Raw genomic sequence first — 13,511 nt, forward strand, 5'->3', positions numbered from 1 at the left:
GTTAAAAATGTTCATGCCCACTCTCATGTTAAAAATATTGTGGATAAATCTAACTATGCAATAACATGCTACACTTTTTTAAGTGATATACCAAAATGAATAGTTCGTGTTCACTCTTTCAGCATTTCCTGGTTTCCCTGTAGGAAGGGAAGGCTTTCTCTGTACTGCTTTCTTATTGGTCTCTTTCTGTTTCTGCCCAACAGTCTTGTAAGCTCGGTCAGCATCGACCAATCTCCAAAGTGTATGCTGATGGCATTGTTAGGGTAGGTGGAGCTGCTGCCAAGAAGCACTCAGAACAGCCAGTCAACGATTGGTTCCTGAAAGCGGCTGGTGGCAGCAGTGATGCATTTGCCAAGCTCAAGCTGTTTGCCCAAGTCTGCAGACATGACCTCGGTAAGACCATCTCTCTCTCTCTCTCTCTCTCTCTCTCTCTCTCTCTCTCTCTCTCTCTCTCTCTCTCTCTCTCTCTCTCTCTCTCTCTCTCTCTCTCTCTCTCTCTCTCTCTCTGTTATTCATGTTGTCATGAAAATAAATCAAACAGTATTTCTCACTAATCTTTGTTTTGTCCCTTCTGTTTCTTCAGCTCCATACCTCGCTACACAGCTATTGGACAGCTCCCTCCTCATTCAGCCAAACCCTATCCCTTCTTCCTCCCAATCATCTTCCTCGCAATCCTCCTCCAACTTACAAACCTCAACAGCCTCCGGAGGCTCCGCCCTCAATAACAACAGCGCTGCCAGCAACAGTGGCTCAGGCCTGTCAGGCAACACCAATAACACCTCCTCCTCCTCCTCAGGCCCTCAGGGCAGCAGCATCCAGTCTGCCAAGCCCAGCTCGTTCCCTCCCTATGGAAGTATGGGAGTCCAAGGTAACAGCTCCCAGTCTGGGGCTCTGGGCCAGCAGGCTGTCACCCAGAACTCGAGCCTCTCTGGAGACAATTCAGCCGTCAACAGCCAGACTCAGGGGCCATCTGAACCACCAGAGAGGTACGCAATGTATTTGTTGCTTTTTCCTGTCTTAATAGTGGCATCAGGTATACATTTAGCCTGAAATTGTAATGCAACTCGTAAAAGTGTTAAAATATTCAGGTTTTGTTTTAAAAGCACATTAGAGACCCTTTCTTTTCTCCATTTTTCTTCAGCACTATGGAGAGAGAAAAGGTCGGAGTTCCCACAGACGGCGAGTCCCATGCCATCACGTACCCACCTGCCATCATGATTTATGTTGTGGACCCCTTCTCATACGAGGAGGCGGAGCCAGGGACGTCACAATCAAGCATGTGGACGATGGGACTCCTCCGCTGCTACCTGGAGATGCTGCAGGTGCTACCAGCTCATATACGCAACTCTGTGTTTGTACAGGTAGGTACAGCCGCTTTACCTGATACTCTACAGTGGACACATCTTTAAAAGCCAATTTAACATTTCACAATGATCTTTGCATACATGCGAATGGAAGTCAGCGGAACAAAAAGTCTAGCGCAGTGGTTCTCAACTAGGGGGCCTCAGAAACTTCCAAGGGGGCCTCAAGATGACTATACATTTTTTAAAGTAAGAGAAAACAACCATTAAAAGCAGCTAATAATCTATACATTTTTATTTTAATTCACTGCCTCAACAACTGGAACCAGGGTTCCCATGGTTTTGAAACACTTGGGTATATGTGGAAGCCTAATTTTAAGAATGTGATTTCTAGATCTGGAAAAAGTCATGTAAAATCTTAAAACTCCATGGCCATTTTATAATGAATATACATGTTTGTATTTATGCCAAGCTCTAAAATATTTAATCAGGTTATGAAATTGAATACAAAATATTCTGAAAATTATCTTTCATCTTTATCCAGTTAATTTAAGAACAACTGGAAACTTCATGTAAATTCATTGCTTAAAAAGAGTGGGAAGAACATTCTCTTAACTTGATTGTTGGGCCTTCGAATATTGTTGTGGACAATGGAAGGCCTTGTAATCAAAAAAAGTTGAGAACCACTGGTCTAGTGTGACTTTATTGCTACCATTTCTTTCCTTTTTGACACCAGAAGAATTTATATAAAGACAATAGTGAAACGAATCACTGTTTTACATCTGTGCACTTTGTGTTCTTAGATTGTCCCCAGTCAGTACCTGCTTCAACCTGTGAGGAGTGAGGAGAGGCACCTCTACGCCCAACACCTCAAGTCTCTAGCCTTCTCTGTCTTCACCCAGTGCAGAAGACCCCTCCCAACCTCCACCAATGTGAAGTCACTGACGGGTTTCGGCCCCGGCCTTGCCCTCGACACCTCCCTCAGGAACCCAGATGTGAGTAAAGGTCCAGCAGTTTGATCGGTTGATAAATTCTGAAGCATTTGCCTTTCCATTGTATGGAACAGAGTAGCTCAGACAGCCACCAAAATATCTTAAATCTCAAAAATATAAAGTGTTCCTGTTTTTAAAGTTACATTGCTAAAGCTCAGCCAATAACTTAGACTGACTGAGCTGTTGCTCTGCCATGTTAAAGTGCCAGTCCCTTGTGTCAAAATGAACACCCTGATTTGAGGCTCCCAGAGCCTGTGGTTCTAACCTCCTCCATAGAGCTCCTGCACCGGCAGCCCATTCAGGCTCTTTAGTGGCTCTCAGTGCTGTATGAGAACCCGGTGACGTGTGGAGACTGTTACACTGACCTCCCTGTCCTGGAACAAAACCAAAGGGGACTCGAACAACCCAACAGTTCTCTTTCCATTATCTGCTTGGGCAGCTCCATGAGACCTCCCTAATGGGATCCGGCTTGCATGTTTTGGCAGCGGAATCCGAAAGCTCCACTTGCTCTCCTTTCTTCACCGAGCTATTTGTAGAATCCAATTTTCTCGCTCCACTCGCTAGCACTGTTTCTCCCACCCTACTTCCTTTCCCACTCACAAAAGAGATGTGACTACTTGGTGGGGTTTATTGATTTTATAAGAGAGGAAAAAGCTATATTGATGTGTGCACGGGTATGACCACCATTAGTCTGAGGTTGATGGTTTGACCTTAGACCCTCACTTTTGTCCTCTTTGCTGTTTTTTGTACTTAAGTTCTATCACTATTTTATTTTGACATTTGACTTTCTTGCCACAGAGACCCGAGTGTCTGCGATTGTACACGCCACCTTTCATCCTGGCCCCAACGAAAGACAAGCAAACAGAGTTGGGCGAGACTTTCGGAGAGGCGTCTCAGAAGTATAACGTCCTTTTTGTGGGCTACTGCCTGTCACATGATCAAAGATGGCTGTTGGCCACCTGCACGGACCTGTACGGAGAGCTGCTGGAAACCTGTATCATCAGCATAGACGTACCCAACAGGTGAACTACAACTTTACAAGTGTTCAGTAGCATAGTGGGACATATAGGTGGTGCATTAACTGTCATATAGGTGTCATATCTAAATATTACTACCTTAGTCATGACAAATGAAAGACCTGACACCTTTGTAACACTTTTACTTTAATCTCCATAATGTACCTCTTAAATATAACAAATTTACACATTTGATTAATTTCTAATCAGGTTTAAAAACTGTAATCATAAATGAAGGACATTTAAAATATATTTAAAGCCTTTGTGTTTAGAGGTTTTATATAATATTCTGTTTTTGTCATCACAGAGCAAGAAGGAAAAAGGGATCTGCCCGGAAGCTGGGCCTACAGAAGCTTTGGGAGTGGTGCCTGGGTTTGGTTCAGATGACATCATTACCATGGAGAGTGGTGATTGGCCGACTTGGACGAATAGGTCATGGAGAGTTGCGAGGTAATGCCAATGTAATGCTTTTAGGCCTTTAGCCTTGATGATATTCACAATACAGTTGGATTTGAGTTGTTATTGCTTTTAAATAAAGGTTGCTACATAAATGTTAATATTGATAAAAAAAAAAAAAACATTTTCTCAAGGAAATTCCTTTAGGTGGCTCATTTCAAGCTAACTGCTCAATCAGGATCCTGGACCAAAGCAAATTAGTCTTATAATACATTTTTAAAGTCACAAGATTTGTTAACACTGCAGTGCAAACATGGACATTTCTTTCCCATGGGAGTAAATTTATGGTTTTCTTTTCCTCTTTAAGACTGGAGTATTTTACTGAGCAGAAGGAATCTGCAGTCAGTGTCTCGGAGGCTAAAGGAGAACTGTAGGCTGTGTGGGATCTCAGCAGCTGACACTCCCAGCATCCTTAGCGCCTGCCTAGTTGCCATGGAACCCCAGGGCTCATTTGTCATCATGCCAGGTAGAATCACACTTCCTGTTTCTCTCCGTATGGTGCGCATGTTGTCGTCCTCATTTTTATGGCTAGTTTGTTGCGTTAGCAGTAATTAGTGTGCATACTTGGGGTAGTTCGTTTTTGCTTCATTTTTGGGACAAAAGGGACTTGTGAAAAAAGTTTTTTTCTTTTTCTTCAAACTTTCCAAGTTAGTTTCAAGAACACTTAAATGCATATTAAACCGGAATAGAATGAAATATTTAAACAATGAAAAATTGCACACTTCAGCTTTAAAACATAGGCCCACATTGCTGTAGTCATGCGTCTCTTTTCTGTGGATGTGAATGATAGCCTCAATGTGTCATAACGCATGTGTCTGCTGTCCCTATCTGATATACGCTCCTGTCCTGTGTGTGTCTCGATCTCATAAAACACTTTTCTACATTCCTATTGATTCCTGTGCTGGTGTGATGATACTGAAGATCGATGGCTTTATTTGACAAAAGCTTTTTATTCTGTCATAGTATCAAGATGTATTGCATCTGATGGATTTTGGCCATCACTCACATAGCTTTGAGAGCTACAGGTTTTTTATATACTAGGATACCTATGCAAGGAAAAAACGTTCTTGTTCGTATTGAATTAAACTTATTCAAAGTGAATTTCAATTTCAGTCAAACCTGATACACTGATGGAAATAACCGCTAAGAATAGTACTTCCATCCATGAATCCTTGTTTCTCTTGAGTTCATTTTCAGTCTGTCATTTTTAATATTTTCTGTCTCTTTTCTTTGTCCAGACTCTGTGTCAACAGGTTCGGTGTTTGGTCGAAGTACAACTCTGAACATGCAGACGTCCCAGCTGAGCACCCCGCAGGACACGTCTTGCACACACATCCTGGTGTTCCCCACCTCTGCCTTTGTGCAAGTCAACAGCTCCAACTACCCGCACGAAAACATTGACCTTGCCTTCAACGGCGGCAATGGTGAGGGACAGTACTTTTTTTCCTCCACTCTATTTTACTTGGTAGCCTGTGTTTCTGTCCCACTTGGAAATGTTGCAATATGAAACCCTTGTACCAGATTTAATGTCATGTTTATACAATCCTTGCTTTATCTCTAGATGGATCGGATCCAATCGGTGGCATCTTTGACCTCCTGGAGCAGGAAGGTAACGACCTGGTTGATTCTGACATCATAAACATCCTCCCTGCCTCACCCACTACGTCACCAGTTCACTCACCTGGATCCCAGTACCCCCATGGAGGAGATGGGAGCAAGGTAACTGAGAGACAAGTTAATTTACCACTAATAAGGAACAAATAATCTGAATATTCTCTTGCAAGACCTTGTAAAGGCTAATGACATGAACTTTGAATAGAAGACACAATGGACAAGATTAGCTGATAGAATAAAAGATTACTTTTATCAGCTTTTTAAGGTTTTAAGTGATTAACTGAGTAACTGTCATCTTCATTTCTTTTCATCTTTTTCAGGGTCAAAGTACAGATCGTATGGAGTCTCACGAAGAAGCTCCCAATATCCTCCAGCAGCCGTTAGCTCTGGGCTATTTTGTGTCCACCGCTAAAGCAGGTCCACTGCCTGACTGGTTCTGGTCCGCATGTCCTCAGGCACAGAACCAGTGTCCCCTTTTCTTAAAGGTAACTGCTCTACTCATAATGCAGAAATGCTTCTTTTGAGATTTGTACAATTTGTATAGCAATATTTGTATAAATTACATTTCCCTAGCAAATCCTTATTCATCCCCCAAAAAATACTGCATAGAAGTGCAAAACAATCATTTTTATCTGGCATTAGATTATATGCAGATTGATTTGTCCAAAATATTTTGTCCAGAATGTCATTTTCTTGTTGACTTCAGAAAGCAGAGTATCGCCTCCTTGTAATACTGCACACATCTACCTGTCATGCTTTGTCCAGGTCACATGAACTTCTGTTTCCCCCTCATGCAGCATTTATAGAGAATCCTGCAATGAGGCATTTTTAATAATTCAGTACTCGGGGATTGGGCCAGACTGCTGTTGGTGTGTAAAAGAAAGACAAAGAAAGAAAATAGGCTGAAATATGTATACGTGTATAGAGAGAGGGAATTGAGCTCACAATGTTGACATGATTTAAGGCAAAGCATTTGATTTGATAAGCAGCTGTTAGTGTATTGTTGACTTGTTGACTTGCACACAATTAAAAAGTCTGGAGCAAACTGTTCCCTAATTAAGGAAATTGTAAACAGGGGTATGAATGTTTCTGGCGTCTCGTGTTTACTTGTTCATGGGCTTGTCAATTTAATTCATAACAGGCCCTGACAGTGAGAGTTTTGTAACTCAGCTTTGTAGCTTGTTTTGGGTGGGCGTGGATTAATAGATGCTGTCGGCTAAAAATGTCTTCTCGCCTCTCTCCTTCCCTACTCCAGGCCTCTCTACACCTCCATGTGTCTTCAGTGCAATCGGATGAACTTTTGCACAGCAAACACTCTCACCCGCTGGACTCCAATCAGACCTCTGATGTTCTCAGGTAATGCTACTCTAAGTGTTTGAAAAGCTATCTTCTAGTGTATACAATACAATGTAATGATGGCTAATATTGAATAAGCCAAAATGTTTCTCTTTCGCAGATTTGTTTTGGAGCAGTACAACGCCCTTTCCTGGCTGACCTGTGACCCTGCGACCCAGGACCGCCGCTCTTGCCTGCCCATCCATTTTGTGGTGCTCAATCAAATGTACAACTTCATCATGACCATGTTGTAACACTTACAGAGCAGAACTGAGAACAGGACCTTATCAGGGAACGAAAAAAGAAGAGTGAAGAAAAGGTGGATCTAAAAACAACCCAACGGATAACTATAGTGCTGGACTTTATATGTACGTGAGTTACAACAGAGATGATCTGGGTAGGCAGTCACTACACCTGAGACCCAGCACTGTGGAGGAGAATCAGGCATCTGGTGTTTATAACACTCACTCGAAGAGAAAGAGAGGATACGACAGAGGACGAACGTAGGCCTTGAATGAGTTTTCCGCAGTGTGGAGGCCAAAGAAAGAAGACGAAAGTGCTTACTGGTGTTGTTCTACATCCCTGGTTCCACGCTACTTCGACAGTTGCGCTCGGATCCTCGGTTATCATGGAATCGGCCAGTTCTATAATCAACGTGTATGGAGAAGGAATCTGTATAGAATCGGATGGAAAGGGACTTTGATGCTCTATGAAATGAGAGAATGAATTCTTGGTTTTAAGACCTCTAATTCCTTGTTTCTTTTGGATGGGATTATATCCAAATGAAATGCCTGCATCTGTCTTATTTATTGTAAGTTTTTAAATGTATAATTTGTCTGATTTCTTAACCTCTTTTATATATAAAAGTTCTAGAAGGTTTGTATTGCCTTCCTGCTTTAAAGCAATTGGTCAAAAATATATGTAATCGTCTTAATTACAAAAACAAACCAACAAAAACCCACTAAAAAGATGAATAAAATAAAGTTGCGGTAGGTTGCTTTTAGAGTATTATTTTTTGTAAGGGAGACAGATTATTTGTATTGTCATGATGTACAGAGGAGACCAGATAGGGGGTTTCTGTCCACGCCTTTGCGTGTGGACACAATTACAGCTAAGCTTTAGCTGCACGGGACTTGTACAGCAATGAAGTTCACTGTGTTTAAAAATAAAGAGGTACATTGTCGTATATTGTATTTTATACCACACATTTAGACACAAAAACAAAAAACTGCAATATATAAATAATTATATATGAATGCCGCACCGGACTTGGGTGGCACTGCTTCTGTTTTAGGAATAAAAAGTCAACTTCATGTTTTTTCCTGTGCTTGTGTTTTTTGGGGGGAGGGACTGTGATGTAAAATCTGATTGTAGGGATGGAGACTTACGGCTTTGATGAAGATAACAAAGATCTATAATAACCTTCTAGCCCCCCCCCCCCCCCAAGAAGTTCATTCATTTCACTTCACCTCGCCCTCCCTGATTGGCTCTCCTGTTTGCACCGAGTGAAAATTGACACTTTTAGACCAAAATCACTTTTCTTTGAGTGCGACACAGAAATGTGTGGTGTAAATGGACTTTACAATCTGAAGTTGAATACTTGTTGAAGATTCAGTGTTTGTACACAGAGAAAGATCTATTTCCTGTATCTTACTCAAAATATCAGCATACAGTTTATTCTGAACAAAGACCCTGGGATTTCTCTTACGTCCCACGCCAGTTCTACATGCTTTCCAAATGCAAGTGTGTGATGAACAGCATGTGAAGAGCTATAGGGCCAAGCACTTGAAGGTCAGAGCACACCGACATTTAGTTTACACTCCATGTGATGTTTTCACAGTTTACTCTCATGAAAATAGTATATTATTTTCACTATAGAATGTGAGAAGCATACTAATTGGCTATTTGCAAACTACCACTTCAAATGTGTTTTGGTACTTTTCATGACAAATCTCATATTTCGCTTTATGCCTAATGGTAAATATAATTACACTGATCTAACCATTCTTTTGTAGGTTGCACCGTTTACTATGGTGTTTACACATTTAAATTAGAGTTACTATGACAACTAAAGTAAATCTGAACACAAATGCCACATTTAGACTACATTTACTGAGCTAACACTATTGTTAAATTTTAATAAATATAATAAAAGGCTAAAAATATATATTCTATAATTAAATATTTATTAATATTACTTGTTAAATCTGGAGTACAATGGAAACATTTTAATGGGGAAAATGGTTACCGAAGAAATTGACCTTGCTGCTTACAGCTACAGTTTTTTAATTGCTAAACAAGTCTGCGCTGTCTTCTCATGGTTGTGCCTCCAAACCTTCTGGGTTATTTAAATAGACTGCACTTTTGGGCATCACAGGCATGTTCGGTTATTTTTTTCCCCCCCTTAATGTACCATACCTCTTGCACTGTTACCATATTTTAACTATGAACACGCCTATGATGTCCAAACAATGGTGTCTGGGTAGGCGGCTCAGGCTTTGAGACGCAGTCAAGAGTTCAGTTCAGCATGCACACCGCAGGGAAGATGAGCGCTGGTGCTAAAATCATTCACCATTCTACCTATCTTTTAGCTTGCTGTCTGGAAACAGTCTGATGGATACATATCGTTTTAATACAGAATAAGTGAATTATATGAAGCATATAAATATTAACCTTGTAATTATAGTGCTTCAATTAGTTAAATATTGATGAATGGATCTCTTGTTAAGCGGGATAGCTCTAGCAGCTAGCCTGTTAGCTTACCGGTGAATTCTGCTACGTTGACCGACGACGCTCAACTTCCCGTTGGCGTGAGAATCACAACAGACCGCGGTCTCACGGGCCTCACCGGGGCTTGTGTTTCTATTGTAGCCATCGGCTGTGGTAAACTCCAGGTAAGACGGTCCCACTGCTGTCACACGGTCCTTTGTAATGCAAAATATACCTGTATTGGATTCTGTTCAATTAACGTTTGTGCCGAAGAGGTTGATACATAAGCATAAGTTTGTACTTGCTGTGTATCTGATGACACAGTCTCTCCACAGTGAGCATATAAAGTGTTTTAAATATAAATGTAAACATTTTTAGAGCAACACATGTTAAAACTGAAATATAAATTCTTATAAATACACCTAAACGCTAAGTAAACTCACTCTTATACAATGGTACTGTTATTCATGTACCCTACTATAGTATTTAAAGACGGCTAACGTTACTATATACTTCAAGGAATATCATGGTATTACCATGGTAAATGTCCAGAATATTGTAAGTGCAACATGGTAATAACACAGTACTTTTGCCAGTGTGGGTACTGTAATTATTATTATTATTATTTTTTTACACTTGATTAAAAAAATCCCTCTGTCATTTATTATTATGGTCTTTCAGTAATAGCAATACTGATATTAAGTATCAACTAATATTGTGGAGTTACTGCAAACTTTTTTTGTTTAAATTTAAACATTTACTTTCTATTTCATTTTTCTTCACAGCAGAATGGCAGACAGTGCCAGTCTTCAGTTTGTGAGCCCATATGCATTCGAGGCAATGCAGAAGGTAGATGTAGCCAGACTAGCAGCTTTAAGTGACCCAGAGCTGCGGCTCTTGCTGCCCTGTCTGGTGAGGATGGCTCTCTGCGCCCCTGCAGATCAGAGCAACGCCTGGGCACAGGACAAGAAGCTCATCTTGCGACTGCTGTCAGGGGTGGAAGCGGTGAACTCCATCGTCGCGCTGCTGTCTGTGGATTTTCATGCTCTGGAGCAGGACGCTAGAAAAGAGCAGCAGCTTAGGTGGGTTCAGATTAAATTTATTCCAGGTGGCCATTCAGTATCATTGGCATAATATATCTGATAAGTCAGTCTCGCTCTGAGAAACTGAGAGGGATGTTATTGACAGAATTCTGCTTAGATATCTGATGAAATATATATGACCAAATTTTCTCCGTACAGGCATAAGGCTGGAGGCTCTAATGGTGAGAGCATCCTGGTTTCTCAGCTGCAGCACGGTTTGACTCTGGAGTTTGAGCACAGTGATCCTCTCAGGAGACTCAGACTGGCTCTCAGTGAGCTGCTGGCAATTATGAACAAGGTTTAGTGTCCTTTTATTTACTCCTGAATAATGATCTGTCCTTCACATTCTTATGCAATTTAAAGATGAATTGTTTTTTTTTTTATGTTATCTTAGAAATTGTAAGCCATTGAGATCGGACTTGATGTTTGGTGTCAATAGCTGTGCAGAATTAAAGATTGTAATTTCAAAACATGAATATATATAAGGCATTTATAATAGTACAAATTATTTCTATTTAAAATAAAAGCTGTTCTTTTGGACTTTCTATTCATCAAAAAATACTGGAAAAAAAAACCCTCACAGTTTCCACAAAAAAATATTAAGCTGCACAACTGGTTTCAATATGGATAATAATAAGAAAAAATCAGCTTTGCCATCACAGGAATAAATTACATTTTAAAATATGTTAAAACAGAAAACTGTTATTTCAAATTATTTCACAATGTTACTCTTTTCACTGTATTTTTGTTCAAATAAAGGTAGCCTTGGTGAACGTAGAAGGCTTCTTGCCAAAACATTAAAAATACAGACTCCAAATAATATATGTAATATGATTATTTAGTTCACAACGCTGCAAAACAAAACAAAAACACATTTATAAACGGCTAAAAAAAAATAAAAAAAAATATGCCATGCATCTTTGTTAATTTATTCTATCACACATCAAAATAGTGGTACAAATTACAAAAAAATTTCCTCTCTTCAAAAGGTGACTGACTCTAATGGAGAGTTTTTCCTCAAGTCCTCTGAGTTGTTTGAGAGTCCCGTGTACCTAGAGGAAGTGGCCGATGTTCTCTGCATCCTACAAGCAGGTGAAGAGTGTAACATTTTTAATGTGAAGACTAAAAGCTTTTAGTTGCCAAGACAAATTTAACAAGTTTCAACAATCATCTCTAGATCAGTAAATATTTCCTTCAGCATGTCAGAAATGAAGACCTAGCTAAAATTATACTTCAGCTGTGCCTGCAATTTGTCTTTATCTGATGTTTGTTTTGTCCTTTTTTTACCGTCTTTTAAGATAAGACTATAAATCTTCCTTAAAGGGTTAGTTCACCCCAAAATGAAAATTCTTTAAACAAGGAAAATTACTTTTGGATTTTAACTTTATATGCTCCCAACAGAGCTGCCTTCTTTGTTGCCCATCATTGAGGTGGCCGAAGCCCTGCTTCACGTGAGAAATGGGGAGTGGTTCTTGTGCCTGCTGGTGGCAAACGTCCCAGACAGCTTCAATGAAGGTATGTCCATCACCTGCTGAAATATTATGTTTGACTTTAAAACAATTTAGATATGTAACTTAATACATTAGCTTTCCTATCCTTCAAAGACAACATACAAAATCTATGTTTATTATAGGGGTGTAACGGTTGTCGGTAAAAAAACGAACCGTACCATTCTCCGGCCACGATTCAGCAAGCACTTGCACCGCGGTTCTTCTTTAATCTGACGACACATCTAGGGCTGGGTTTCGATTCAAATTTCAAGAATCGATTCGATTCCGATTCTCAAGATCTTGAATCGATTATCATTATTCGATTCGATCCGATCCGATCTGATCCGATCCGATTTTCGAGATTTAGATAAGTTTTTTTGTTTTTTCCAGCTGTTACCTGAATTACAGGACTGTAGTTATGCAACATATTGATACTATTAGGCTATTATAGACATTTAACTGCAAATTAATGGAGTATTGATAGTTGTAAAGAACAATCCTCCTTCCAGAGTGTTGATACAACTGCTTTCACAAACTTGCACTGGTGTAGACGACAGAGGACGCAGAGGTATATCAGCAGCAGTGTTAGGGCTGTCGCGATTACCGCAATCTTGTAGTACCGCGCTACTGACAAGTCAACCGCAGAGGATTGCAAGTAACCGCAGCAACCGCGATATTCACGTTTTTTTATAAGGCTATACCCTTCTTGTTTTGAACTTCATGCATGTGTATTGAATGTTAAACAAGTTCATAATGATAACAAACAAGACTGTTTATCGTGGTGATGTGTAGCCTACAGAGGCTTCGCACAGACAGTGAATGAGAGAGATCGGCAGAGCGCGTGCGATTACCTGCGTCTGTCTTTGAAGTCATATGTATTCGTGAAAAAGGTTGCCGTGTCAAAGGAAAGCGAAATATTTGTCGTATCATCCTTTAAACGTTCACGTCACGGGTATTTACCATAAATGCGCGTCAGCAGCAGCGCTGGTCAGCATTCCACAGCGCGAGGAAGCCGCGGGGAAATAAAATCAGCGAGTCACGCATTGAATCAATGCCATATTGGTCTCTAATAAGTGAAGCATCAGCTTCAGCGTTACCCATGCAACGCATTGCTGCTCAGCTGAGCCTTGAAAAGTGGAACTCAAAGTTAAAAATAATTGACACCTTGTTTCATTACATCTCTTTTAATGAATCAGCTTTTTTGAACGTGTTCGTTGAATGAACGAATGACTCACTCAAAGCCCGTTGTTGTAACAGTGTGCGCGCTGAGTGAAAGCCTTTCAATGCGCATACAGGGATCTCCCAGTCGCGGCAAGTTAAAGTTCACGGGGAAAATGTAAGCCTATTATTAAATCGATCCTCTGAGTTACGGATCGATCTTTAGAAATTAATATGAAAATCGATTCAGAATTGGTGAATCGATTTTTTCAACACAGCCCTAGACACATCTATAATATGTTGAAAATAACAACGTGTAAAACAGAGATCGAGGTTGGCTAATGTATGTTTCTGTCGA

General features: G+C 40.3%; 2 protein-coding genes across 3 annotated transcripts in view; both read left to right on the plus strand.

The window, feature by feature from the left end:
* med13a (mediator complex subunit 13a) overlaps positions 1-8,027 on the plus strand; it is a 117,390-nt gene extending 109,363 nt beyond the window's left edge. The window contains exons 19-30 of the mRNA XM_056247638.1: positions 204-393; positions 584-986; positions 1,142-1,361; positions 2,105-2,296; positions 3,092-3,315; positions 3,617-3,759; positions 4,073-4,231; positions 5,004-5,189; positions 5,327-5,484; positions 5,700-5,864; positions 6,635-6,735; positions 6,836-8,027. Of these exons, the coding sequence (XP_056103613.1) occupies positions 204-393; positions 584-986; positions 1,142-1,361; positions 2,105-2,296; positions 3,092-3,315; positions 3,617-3,759; positions 4,073-4,231; positions 5,004-5,189; positions 5,327-5,484; positions 5,700-5,864; positions 6,635-6,735; positions 6,836-6,968 (2,274 nt within the window). The 3' untranslated portion in view covers positions 6,969-8,027. The remainder of the gene's footprint in view (positions 1-203; positions 394-583; positions 987-1,141; positions 1,362-2,104; positions 2,297-3,091; positions 3,316-3,616; positions 3,760-4,072; positions 4,232-5,003; positions 5,190-5,326; positions 5,485-5,699; positions 5,865-6,634; positions 6,736-6,835) is intronic.
* A 1,206-nt stretch (positions 8,028-9,233) lies between these two features.
* The window catches only part of ints2 (integrator complex subunit 2), a 36,412-nt gene continuing 32,134 nt past the window's right edge, over positions 9,234-13,511 (plus strand). The window contains exons 1-5 of one of the 2 annotated variants that reach the window (XM_056247639.1): positions 9,234-9,608; positions 10,209-10,505; positions 10,665-10,803; positions 11,495-11,597; positions 11,907-12,020. In XM_056247639.1, the coding sequence (XP_056103614.1) occupies positions 10,213-10,505; positions 10,665-10,803; positions 11,495-11,597; positions 11,907-12,020 (649 nt within the window). In that variant the 5' untranslated portion in view covers positions 9,234-9,608; positions 10,209-10,212. The remainder of the gene's footprint in view (positions 9,609-10,208; positions 10,506-10,664; positions 10,804-11,494; positions 11,598-11,906; positions 12,021-13,511) is intronic. The other variant, XM_056247640.1, reaches the window with a different exon arrangement.

Source organism: Rhinichthys klamathensis, unplaced genomic scaffold, assembly GCF_029890125.1.
Source record: "Rhinichthys klamathensis goyatoka isolate OS25496 unplaced genomic scaffold, OSU_Roscu_1.1 h1tg000050l_1, whole genome shotgun sequence".
Lineage (NCBI taxonomy): Eukaryota > Metazoa > Chordata > Actinopteri > Cypriniformes > Leuciscidae > Rhinichthys > Rhinichthys klamathensis.